This window comes from Plectropomus leopardus, chromosome 9 (assembly GCF_026936395.1).
Source record: "Plectropomus leopardus strain MGB_pleo_1.0 chromosome 9, ASM2693639v1, whole genome shotgun sequence".
Classification (NCBI taxonomy): domain Eukaryota; kingdom Metazoa; phylum Chordata; class Actinopteri; order Perciformes; family Serranidae; genus Plectropomus; species Plectropomus leopardus.
The window spans coordinates 20,460,671-20,472,855 of record NC_142184.1 but is presented as its reverse complement, the minus strand read 5'-3'; the positions used below and the strand labels follow the sequence as shown (position 1 = coordinate 20,472,855).

General features: G+C 43.1%; 1 protein-coding gene across 2 annotated transcripts in view; it reads left to right on the top strand.

Annotated features, from left to right (window-relative positions):
* The window catches only part of huwe1 (HECT, UBA and WWE domain containing E3 ubiquitin protein ligase 1), a 49,023-nt gene that overhangs the window by 28,099 nt on the left and 8,739 nt on the right, over positions 1–12,185 (top strand). For both annotated transcript variants that reach the window (XM_088082185.1, XM_088082184.1), the window contains exons 49-68: positions 20–192; positions 284–423; positions 576–651; positions 779–877; positions 986–1,113; positions 1,198–1,357; positions 1,830–2,058; positions 2,188–2,366; positions 2,459–2,548; positions 3,384–3,544; positions 3,666–3,708; positions 5,144–5,536; positions 5,751–5,961; positions 6,399–6,523; positions 7,365–7,585; positions 7,740–8,131; positions 8,341–9,001; positions 9,129–9,843; positions 9,953–10,044; positions 11,787–11,943. In XM_088082185.1, the coding sequence (XP_087938311.1) occupies positions 20–192; positions 284–423; positions 576–651; positions 779–877; positions 986–1,113; positions 1,198–1,357; positions 1,830–2,058; positions 2,188–2,366; positions 2,459–2,548; positions 3,384–3,544; positions 3,666–3,708; positions 5,144–5,536; positions 5,751–5,961; positions 6,399–6,523; positions 7,365–7,585; positions 7,740–8,131; positions 8,341–9,001; positions 9,129–9,843; positions 9,953–10,044; positions 11,787–11,943 (4,445 nt within the window). The remainder of the gene's footprint in view (positions 1–19; positions 193–283; positions 424–575; positions 652–778; positions 878–985; positions 1,114–1,197; positions 1,358–1,829; positions 2,059–2,187; positions 2,367–2,458; positions 2,549–3,383; positions 3,545–3,665; positions 3,709–5,143; positions 5,537–5,750; positions 5,962–6,398; positions 6,524–7,364; positions 7,586–7,739; positions 8,132–8,340; positions 9,002–9,128; positions 9,844–9,952; positions 10,045–11,786; positions 11,944–12,185) is intronic.

The following is a 12,185-nucleotide window of genomic DNA, read 5'->3' as shown; positions in this document are numbered from 1 at the left end:
TTCACATCATTTTTTTTAGTCCCAACATGGCCAACACAGTGAATGCTGCTCTGAAGCCTCTGGAGACCCTTTCCCGCATTGTGAACCAGCCCAGCAGTCTGTTTGGGGGCAAAGGAGGCTCCAGCAAGAACAAGGCTGAACATGACACCGTGGGCACTGCCAGGGACAGCAATAGCAACACTCAGGACCAAGGTTTCCACATCACATGAGATGAGATACCTTCAACACTCCAGATCCAGTTGTTCCATGTATGTTTGACGCTGATATGTGTCATCTGTTCCAGGAGAGTCTGGTGAGGCTGAGCCAGTGGAGGGTAACCACAGGGTGCAGGGAACAGACAACGACCTGATGGATGGAGAGACAGAGGGAGACACAGTGGTCATTGCTGGTCAGCCAGAGGTTCTCAGCACACAGGCTATGCAGGTGATGGACACTGTATAAAACACTTACGTTAGAAATGTGTCACCACATTACTTCATCTGTAACATCTGTAATAAATAGACATAGGTTATATGCACATTTCTCCACTTTATGGCTGACATTGCATTTTTGCATTTCATTTCCTGTGCTTGTAGGTGGAAAATGAGTTGGTGGATCTGATTGATGAGCTGCTGGAGAGAGATGCTGGCACTGTCAACAGCACAATTATAGGTAAGCCGCTTAATTAAAAAGCAGGGGACAGCGAGGGTGGATGGTAAACAGGCAAGGAGAAGGTTAGAGTAGTTGCGTGCGAGGAAACTCAGAGCTGATGTATCACTTGTTTGTTTATGTCAATCAGTGGGACGCAGCGGGGAAGATGAATCTCAAGAGGATGTGTTGATGGATGAAGCACCCTCCAATATTAGTCAGGCATCCACTCTTCAGGCCAACCGGGAAGGTAAGACAGTGGCACAACAGAACTGTGTTTATTTTAGTAAATATGATAAACATGTTGTGTCTGGTTTCACTGACGGTTATTTAACTGAATCTGTCTGTCTTCTGTCAGACTCCATGAACATCCTAGAACCAGAGGATGAGGAGCACACTCAGGAGGAAGACTCTAGTGGCAGCAATGATGATGAGGACAGCCAGGATGAAGAGGAGGAGGAGGAAGAAGAGGAGGAGGAGGATCAGGTATGGATTAATGCTATGCTGTACAGTAAAGAAGTTTAGCTCATTGCTTGTCCTAAAAACTCAAAGCTGCTTCTTTTCCTCAAGGATGATGAAGAAGGAGATGAGGATGATGACGATGAAGGTTCGGAGATGGAGCTGGATGAGGACTTCCCTGACATCAATGCCGCACCACACATCCGCTTCGAAAGGTTTGACAGGGATGATGACCTCATCATAGAGTTTGACAACATGTTCTCCAACAACGGTAAGCAGCTCGATTTATTACCAACTAAGTCAGAATTATTATTTGTACAAGTGTCCCACCTTTCCCTCTCAAAATCTCTGAATCCCTTAAAGAGTTGGTTTTGTATAAAGTCCATCATAATTTTATTTTGTTTTGGCTTCTTGATCGCAGAAAAGCTTTTGATTTCTGAAAAAAATAAATAAGGAAAAACTCACAACCCTTAAACCTGACAAAAAAAACTTCAGCCTGACTTTCCAAAGGCAAGTTTCAGATACACATGACAAACGATGAGCAGCTCTCCTTCAAAGAAGCTCTTCTGACATGATTCTCTAAAGCTTAGTAACATCCCAAATCAGGAAATTTTAAAACACAAAAAGCAGATGATGTAGAAAATTATTTTTCTTTAGCTTTATTTTTCATAAGCATTACTCGGGGTTGTGCCAGAGCTGTCCCCCTAATGTCTGCCTACTGTTTTCTGTTGTTCTTCCATCAGCTGACATCCCTCCCTCCCCAGGCAACATCCCCAGCTCCCACCCACTGATGGTGCGCCATGCAGACCACGGCTCCCTCACCCTAGGTGTGGCAGGCACTAGCAGCCGCCTGGCACAAGGCATGGGCCGCAGCCAGAGAACACTGCGCCAGCTCACTGCCAACAGCGGACACACCATCCATGTCCACTACCCTGGCAACCGCCAGCCCAACCCTCCGCTTATCTTGCAGAGGTAAAAGCATGTTTCTTTATTAAACAACACATCTGTTTCGCAACATCTGTTACACCAGTATTTGTCATAAGTGATATTGTTATAAGTGATAATGCTTATTAAAATGTTCCTCTCTACTCGATCCTCCAGATTGTTGGGCCCTAGTGCTGCAGCAGACATTTTACAGCTGTCCAGCTCTCTGCCTCTGCAATCTCGTGGTCGTGCCCGTCTTTTGGTCGGAAATGAGGATGTGCATATCATCGCACGTTCTGATGATGAGTTGTTGGATGACTTTTTCCATGAGCAGAGTAGTACAGGGGGACAAGCAGGTAAGAATCACTTCTTTATTTTTTATCTTAACTGTCTTTCAGCTAAGTGTAAGTCTAAATTTCTAACATGGTTATTCTTTCTGTCTGTCTAGGCACCCTCTCTAGTATCCCCACTGCCTTAACTAGATGGACAGATGAGTGTAAGGTGCTGGATGCTGAGAGTATGCACGACTGTGTAGCAGGTAGGTTGGTCTTTGACTGGAGACTTGATTCATTGGAGACACTTTTTGTCACTTAATCATGAAAGATTTTTAAAGGAAGGCCATTGGCCTTTCAGAAGGTATTTACATTTTTTAATATCACTATTAATATGAATATGATGGCAAAGTAGTACTCATCCTGTTCTGCGACACTTCACTGGTTTGACCATGCATCGATAATCCAAAGTTACATCTTTTTTGTATTCTCATATGTTGATAATGGAATCCTGTAATGCCCTGATGAAGGTTGTGTGGCTTAAAGCTGTGGCTGTGTTTTTAAGTTAGACATCACTGAGTGTGACAGCACTGTCCTCTGTTGATCTGCTTTGTTAGAAACATGGTGGCAGAGGTAGCAGGACACAAGAACTTTAATTTGGGTGACAATGGCAACAGAAGCAATAGGAGTGAATGTTATTATCTAGGGCCAAGAAATATGTATTTTTTGGATGTATTTTTCTGAATTTACCAGACTGTTTGAGCTGTTTTGTTATTTGCATTTACCTACCTAATCAGTATATCCACATTACTGATGATTTATTAATGTCATTGTGTAAATATTTTGTGAAACCACCAGTAGTCACCCCTGCATTTTTATCGCAATATCGAGATATTGCAGAGCTCTGTTATAATTTAATCCAACATTAGTGTTTAATTTCTTCCCATTTTATGATCATTGAAAACATTTTTTCTGATACAGATCATTGCAACCAGCTTAATGTCTTAAGCTAAATTGGCACTGATGAGGTCTTGTTGTTGTTAGATGTTTAAGTTACAACCAGAACTGAGGTTGAATTGTGACATCTGTGTCTTCTTTCAGTGGTGAAGGTGCCTATCCTGCAGCATCTGGAGAGTCTGCGAGATGAGGAACTTGAAGAGCGTAGGGAGAAGAGAAGGAGGCAGCTGGCCGAGGAGGAGGAGTCTAAACAGAACGAGAGGAGGGCCTCTGGAGCAGAACAGGCCAGGGAACAGAGCCTGCAGGTTGGAGAATAATACGTTTGTTGGCTGTGTAGGAGGAGGAATCATAGAATCGAAATGTGCATGAACCTTTTTGCCACTTTTATTCACTTCTTAAGTAACGTTAACTGTTTTTGTTTCATAGGGTTCTGGATTGGGGACAGTTAATGGTGCAGAGAACACTGCAGGTAATGACATTGTTATAGATTTTTTTTCTTGTTGTTGTAATGTTAAAATTCTTGTAAGGAATGGACACATCTCAGTGATGGGCACCCAGAGGCAAGCGGCCAGCAGTGCGTGCTGTGGGATGAGGTAGTAGTTTGTATAGTTTTAGGATCACACCAGATCTGGGAGATAACTATACAGTCTACTGTCTTTCTTATGGCAACGCTATACCAGCAGGACATCTTCATCTGCTAGAGGAGATCCATTTTCAACCTGCAAATGTCTCAGGCTGTTTAAAAAAAAATATCTCATCTACATTTTAAAACACCTTATTCAAAAAATCTACATGATATCTCTGGAGTATAATGTTGCCTTTTTTTATATTATATGCATTGCATTTTCCTGCAACTGTCTGTGCTGTGGTGAGGTAGTAAGTTGTGTTGTTGTTGGGGATCAGGATTGTGCACCCCGTTTAGGAGATAACTATACAACTTACTGCCTTCCTCAGTGGAGGCTCTTCTCACCTATGTAGAAAATAATCAGTAACTAATCAGCATATTGCTTTTTCAGTTATGTTTGTGCATGTCTTGTGTGCTTGCTTTGAACCTTCCTGTCTCAACTTAAGTCATTAATACCTTGAAAGGGTTTGAAAACAACAGAACACTCTGGCTGAAATTATGTATGGGGGAGATTCTTTTCTCTAATTTGAAGTGCTGTAAGGGGCGATTTGATATGTTAAGCACAGTAGTATTTTCAGACTTGATAGTTCAACTTAACCATGTTTAGTAGGGCTGTACCCAACTCTGAATTCTGCCAGTTGAATCAGATTTGGCTGTTCAATACGAAAATTTGACAAACTTTTTTTGTTAGTTTGTTTTTTTCCATATAAAGTTTGAAAGTCTTACAGGCTAAGTGGGACATTTAGAGGAAGAGCGGCATTCGTGTAATATAGTAAAACAAGCTAATGGTGGATTGGCAGTGTGCAACAACATTTTTTTAGACACGACATTTTAAACAAAAGCCAGAGATTATATCATATGAATGTGCAATAAGCTGTAAATTCACCACTTCTCAGCAGAAGAGAGAAGATAGTGTTGTCTCAGAGCCTCACAGTGTAGAGTCGCTCTTCCTTGGTGTCACTGCTAGCATCTGCGCAGCACCCTGGACCAAAGGGTAGTTGAGAAATTAAGAGGGCTCACTCCGCTCCAAAATCTGGGGCCCAAATGTCCCCAAAAGTTAATTGACAGGCAAAAAACAAAACAAAACGACTGCTTGACTTGAAGCAATCTTAGTTGACTGAGGGGTCTCTGATTGATGATTTCAATCTTTGACTTTCAGGATGCTGTCCTAATGTATATTTACTGAAAAAATAAGATCAGTTAAGTTTTTTTCTTCTAAAAATGTATAAAAAAAAGTATGTCCCTGTTTTCACACAAATTTTCTCTCTGGATGTTGCAGAGGGTGAGCAGGCTCAAGGTGGTACAGTGTCATGTCTGGACCCACCCAGGGTCTCAGAGGGCTTCCTCACTGCCCCTCCATCTGGAGAGGTCACTCCCACCACACCTGCTCCTCACGAACAGGCCCTAGTCTCCCTGGAGACTGCGATCAGTCAGCAGGTCCACCAGCCAATTGCTGATCTGCTACTGGCTGAGTCACATGCAAGCTCATTGGCTGCTCTGGCAGGGGCAGGCCTTCCACCCTTGTCGGCAGCTGACAGGTCAAACAGTGAAGCGGAGGCATCTCAGATGGAAATGTCCCCGGCACCCACAATTGGTGAGAGAGTCGGAGGAGGTGGAGGAGGAGGAGGAGGAGAAGGAGGAGGAGGAGGAGCGTTGGATGAAGGCAGGGAAGGTAGACTAACTTTGAAAACTCTCTTTATACAGACTGGCCAACAGTAAGGAAACACATCAGTGGTGTACATGATGTTGTTGACTGCGCTTGTAGCTAGTTTCTGTCATAAAATCTTCTGAACACTGTGAAATACAAATCAGTTACCCAAGGAATTTTGTTACAGCGCATTGATTTCAACCATTTACTAACCTTACCACCACTGTTGTCTTCTCAGCCTCTTTAAGTCCAGACATTGTGGAGACCTCAGAGCCTGCGGTGGTGGGTGTGTCACAGCTGGAGGGGTCACCCATGGATACCAGCAGCCCTGCCTCTGCCACTCAGGAAGAAGCTGCTCCCAACCCTGCTCAGACCGCACAGCTGTCTCAGGAGCTGTCTGGCAGCGGGGAGAGTGGGCTGACTGACCGGCAAACAGATGCAGAGTCTGGGTGAGTAGCTCGAAGTGTCACCCCTGACCAAATTAATGTTTAAAAGCACTATCGAGTATCCTGTAGTTTCTTGGCCAGATAAGCATACATTTTTATAAAATGTTACAGACTGTGTAAAATGCTTACCCTCTTTCTACTGCCAGTGCATGTAACTGCTGTGTCAGGCCAGTAGGAAACAAATGAAAAAAAAAAAAAAAGAAAGAAGACTTGAAAGCTGTCATTTTCCACCAGCTTCTTTTTACAGTATTTCATTTTACATCCAGCTTGAAAACTTGATATACCTTACAAATGGTTTATGGTATTTTTCTATGAATTGCAGTGTTTTGGTATAATCTTTGATGGCTTTAAATTTGCTACTGTAAACCAGGTGAGTAATTCATCACACATATTGCTCCAGACTTACAAAAGCCCTTTTTTTTTTTTTTTAATGTTTACAGCTCAACTTCTGTCTCATCACCTGGGGAAACGATGCCCAGGAGTGACAGCGCTGACAGTCAGTCTCAGGCCATCCAGGAAGAGCCTCTTCCATCCACCAGCAATGAGGATGAGGACCCACTTGCAGGTAATACATATTACTGTTAGGACTGAAACAATTCCCTGAGAAACTGATCCGTATACAGTGCAATAACTTTTGCATGGATGATTCTGACTGTGGCAGTAATGTGCTTTTTAGCTGCAGATTGCAAAATGGAGCAGGAGAGAGAAAATAACTAGGGAGAGAACAAAAGCGTCCAAAGCTAAAACAAAATAAAAACTCAATGTGTTACTATAAAACCAAACTAGCCCACAACAATAGCACGATGTTAAGACAGTAAAGGCTTATTTTATGCCTGATCTGTGGTTAGATTAAAACTTGTAGACTGTTCTAGAGGTTGAGTTGCACAACTTAAACACCTATTTATGTGTTATTTTTATTTTATATTATTTTTTTTATTTTATTATGACTTGGTTATTTATTTTTAATTAATGTATTGGTTTAAGGTTTTATGTATACCCTTTTTTTTTAAAAAGTATTTGGAAAGTAAATTTTTGTTTGTTTAATTAATTTGTTTTTGCATTTCAAAAAATAAATCCAAAATGTAACATGGCACATAAATGCATAAAATGGGCTGAATTTTAACAGATAATATTATTATTGCAGTTTTAAGCAAAATTTAAAAAAAAGGCTTTTAAAAAAAGCAAATACCTTTACATTTTAAGAGACCTGTCTTTTCTTCTCCTTTGTATATTTACTATTTCTCTTTAAGGCAAAGGTATTTCTTATTTAATTAATTGATTCAATAATCAGTAGAATTCTCAGTTTACAAAAATACTACAGTCCTACTTGCTATCCTACTTTTTCAGCAGTTTTTTTAAAACAATCATTTTTAACCAAATATTTACATCTAATAATGTCTTGGCAGGCATCAGTCTGCCAGAGGGTGTGGATCCCTCTTTTCTGGCAGCTCTTCCTGAGGACATCCGTCGAGAGGTGTTGCAAAATCAGCTTGGCATCAGACCACCCTCCCGTCCTCCTGCTGCCACTACTCTTCCTTCCACTACTGCACCTGTACTGGGAGGACCAGGAGTTACAGAGGTCAGCCCAGAGTTCCTGGCCGCCTTACCACCGGCCATCCAGGAGGAGGTGAAAGACTCTTTGCTGAAATTATAAAAGATAACAATAGAAAAAATGCTTCACTTTAGAACTGTCAAAAAGTAAAAATATAAAATCGAATCATTAAGCAGATCAGTCACAGATAATCAGTTTTTCTAACTAAGAGTGCCATTGGTCATTTTAGGTTCTTGCACAGCAACGAGCAGAGCAGCAGCGCAGGGAGCTATCCCAACAGCCCCCGCAGGGCGACACCCCTCTGGATCCAGTCACCTTCATCCAGACGCTGCCCTCAGAGCTCCGGCGTAGTGTTCTGGAGGACATGGAGGACAGTGTGTTGGCTGTCATGCCCCCAGACATTGCTGCTGAAGCAGCCGCGTTGCGTAGAGAGCAAGAAGCACGCCAGAGGCAACTGATGCATGAGAGGTTGTTTGGTCACAGCTCGTCTTCAGCCCTATCTGCCATTTTGCGCTCGCCAGCCTTCACCAGCCGGTTAGGGAGCAATCGTGGTGTCCAGTACACCCGACTTGCTGTGCAGAGAGGAGGCACATTTCAGATGGGGGGAGGAACAAATCACAGGTGAGAGGGGACAGTGATCTTATAGCCTGTTTTGAGAATTCACTTGTCTTTTACTTAGTTTTAAATTACACGAAAAGTGAATACTAGTATGCATGAGGAACGTTAGAAATGTCTTATTCATTGAAAAAGTTCTAGTTGGTTATTATCAAATCATGCTGCACTTTTGGCAGGTGACAAGCTAAATATATATTATCCTTTTGTTTCCTCAGACCATCCAGTTCCAGTGTAGACTCCCTGCTGCGTCTGCGCGGTCGATTGCTGCTGGACCACGAGGCCTTGTCCTGCCTGCTGGTTTTGCTGTTTGTGGATGAACCGAAGCTCAACACCAGCCGCCTGCACCGTGTGCTCAGGAACCTCTGCTACCACTCGCAGACACGTGGCTGGGTCATTCGCAGCCTGTTATCCATCCTCCAGCGCAGCAGCGAGAGTGAGGTGTGTGTGGAGACCTCACGCCTAGAAGACTCTCGTGGTAAGAGGAGCACTCAGGGAGGCTGTGGAGGAAAAGGCTCTGCTACCTCCTCCCTTTCCTCTTCATCCTCCTCTTCTTCTTCATCCTCATCTTCCTCCTTAGAGCTACTGAACAGGGTGGAGTCTCGCAGCTCCAGCCAGCTTTCCTGGCTCTCTGTTTCTATGGACGCAGCGTTGGGCTGTCGGACAAACATTTTCCAGATTCAGCGAGCATCAGGTAGGAAGCACGCTGACCGGCACTCAACTGGGGGTTCGGCAGGATCTGGAACACTGGGAGGAGTGTCAGGCACTGCTGCAGGTGTCACATGTGCTGGAGGTGGAGGTTCCACTGTCCACATCCACCCACAAGCTGCTCCAGTGGTCTGTCGACATGTGTTGGACACACTCATCCAACTAGCAAAGGTGGGAGTCCACATGTCTTCATCTACTGTGCATCTGATTTAACATCTTTTGTACGTTGTAAAGAAAAAAAAACCAAAACAATCAAGTTGTACTTGAAATCTTTTTCGTTTCCTGTCTGTCCCTGCAGGTGTTTCCCAGCCACTTCACCCAGCAGCGCTGTAAAGATCTGTCCGCATCTTCGTCTGACCTGGACTCTCGTCTTTGTTCAATCTCCTCTGTGGGAGGGGGTGGAGGCGGGGGCTCCAGGTCAGGGTCTTTGAGTAACCCCAGCTCCAATGCCTCCAACACCCAAAACTCCTTGGGCTCCACTGCCGCTACTCTCCAGTCTCTGGGAATCTCCACTGATTTTTGGGACCTACTGGTCAAGCTGGACAATATGAATGTCAGCCGCAAGGGCAAAGCCTCTATGAAGACAGTGCCTCTGGGGGGCAGTGCAGAGGCTGAGGGGGCTCAGTTAAGCCTGGAGACCTCCCCTCTGGGTCAGCTGATGAACATGCTGTCCCACCCTGTAATCAGACGGAGCTCCTTACTCACTGAAAAGCTGCTGCGTCTGCTCTCCCTCATATCTATTGCCCTGCCTGACAACAAGGCCACTGAGGTGCCTGCTGGACACCCCACCCCGCAGGCTGCCATCCCCAACACGGCATCCAGCTCAGGAGTCACGGCCCCGATCACAACACAGGGCACGGTGTCAGCAGGCTCTACCCAGCCCACTGTGGCAGGCACAGGGGCCTCTGTGGGAGCTGCAGCCCAGGGTACATCCTCAGGGACAAGTCTAGCAGCCTCCCAGACGTCCTCTACAACAATCTCTATACCCACGTCCACTGGAACAACCTCTACAGGTAATACTCATTTGTTCTGAAGTAAAATGTCATCAGTTTAAACTTTTCAGTCAAGCAGCAACTTGAATAGAAAATAATGTTTATTTTTGGGGGCATTTTGTCAAAACAGGGAAACAGAGGGGCACTACTAGCAGTACAGAAAGTGACAACAAGATGGCCTCCAGTGGACTCACAGAGAAACAGCTTCAGCTCTCTGTGGAGGTAAGAGGGGGGGAAGTGTAATACGGTGTTATTGATGCTTTCATTTTGAAATCTGTGTGAATTGACAATACTGTTCACTGAAGATCTTTTACATTGGACTACATTTTTCAAGATATTAGGCTGGATAACTTTTACTGACGATCAATTAAGGAAAGCCATTAAAGAATTTTAGATGATGATAAAGAGCAGAAACAGATATCAAATCTGAGTAAAGAGGCATGTTTTGTTTGTGGCTCTTGGCTTAAACTTATTTTTATCTTTCTCAAAAATCATGAGTGTTTCAGTATTTTCAGTGAAGTCTTAAATAGAAGTCATAAAACTACTTAACTTACCAGCCAAAAAAAACCATTGGTAATCTAGAGTGGTGAAGCAATGAGTCCTAAAACGGAGAAGTTTGTTAACCTTTTAGCACCTCCGGTTCCCTCGTCTCAAAGTCTCTGGGTTTTTTGAGTGAGTTTTCTGTAAAATGCCTTAAATAAGGTCTGTGGTTAACACAGGCTAATGATATTAAGACATTTTGTTTTGCAACATAAAATATGTCTGCTTAAACCCGAATTTTGAACTTTTAAGGTTTAACTTGTCATAGAGAAAGCGGTTGCTAACAAGTGGCTAAATGGGATTACAGTGTTTGTTGGGGATGTTAGACGTCATCACACCGGACACAGAAACGTACGCCTTCACAGCTTTACAGAGTTGCACTCCAACTTATAGATTTATCTGTTTATAATATTTTTCGATCGTGTTTTAACGTGTATTTACAGTGTTTGTTGTTGCGACGTTTAAGTTATGCAACCACGATGTAGTTTGTGTATAACCTAACGATAGCTTTTTGATTCTGGCGGTTTCATTTATGCTTCAAAACTCACAAAAGTGGTATATATCTGTGAAGATTGTCACGCTGAACAAAACGTGTAAATCTCATAAACTTGTGTTTGTCACAGAGTTTATTTTTGGTGATAACCGCAAATCCCATTCAAAGATCCCATACGGTTTTTGACGAGGGAACCATCGCCAATGGACGTCACAAAAAAAAGACGAAAAAACAACAGTAAAAGTAAAAAAACAAACAGCATAAAAATTCACACACAAGCAATAAACTTAAAACAGCTATTTAGCAACATTCAGAAACCTGACGTGCATTCAGTGTTTAAAAGGTCCTTAGTGTTGTGCATCTGCCTCACACACTTCTGAAGATATGTATTGTATATTTTTGTCCTGATCTACTTCCAGACACTGTCCAGTCCATCTGGCTTTGTCATTTGTGCATGGCGCACATCAAAGTTAATGTTACAGTTGGATGGCTTGCGTATCAAAAGGTACCTGGATTTTGACATCTATCGTTCAAGTACCTCTTTCAGTCCGCCTGGCTGGCTTTCTGAAGTCCCATTTGTTGTCAAACAAGCAAACTTTATTCATAGAGCACTTCTCAAAAAAAGAAAAAAAATGTATTTCCCTTAAGTAAAAAGCTAAAGAAAACGTTTTTAAGATGTACACTGCACATTCTGTAGCCAGACGGATCAAACAGTCATCCAGCATTGAAAGTCTCCTTAGAATTGTCTTTGACAATTGGACTGAAACATAAAAGCATTTGTCCTCAGACCTTATAAAGAAGTACTGACAAAATCATGTATTCCTATTCACTGTTTTGAACACGTCAGTTGATCTTTTTTGTTAAGTGTTTCTTACACCCTTCTGCAATTTGATCAGATGTTTCTTCTAATAACCCTTTTCCTTCTTACAAGGTGCTGACATCTCACTCATGTTCAGAGGAGGGTCTGGAGGATGCAGCCAACATCCTACTGCAGTTATCTAGAGGAGACGGTGCGACTCGAGACACTGTGCTGAGACTGCTGCTGAGTGGAGCGAGACACCTGGGATACACTCTTTGCAAACAGATCGGTAAGTGCAACTACACAGATGGCAGTTCTCATGTTCCTATTTCAAGAGGAGCGCCACCTAAATTAGGAATTCCAATATGTTATTTTCATGGCCTAGAAAAGTTAAATCAATATTTGTGAACATGAGCTAATCTCTCTCACAGCCAGAAAGCAGAGAAGTCTCCAAATTTCGATGTCATAGGAAGCTGTGCAGAGCTGCTAGACAATGAATGGGAGCCCCATTTTTGGACCCACAGAATGTTT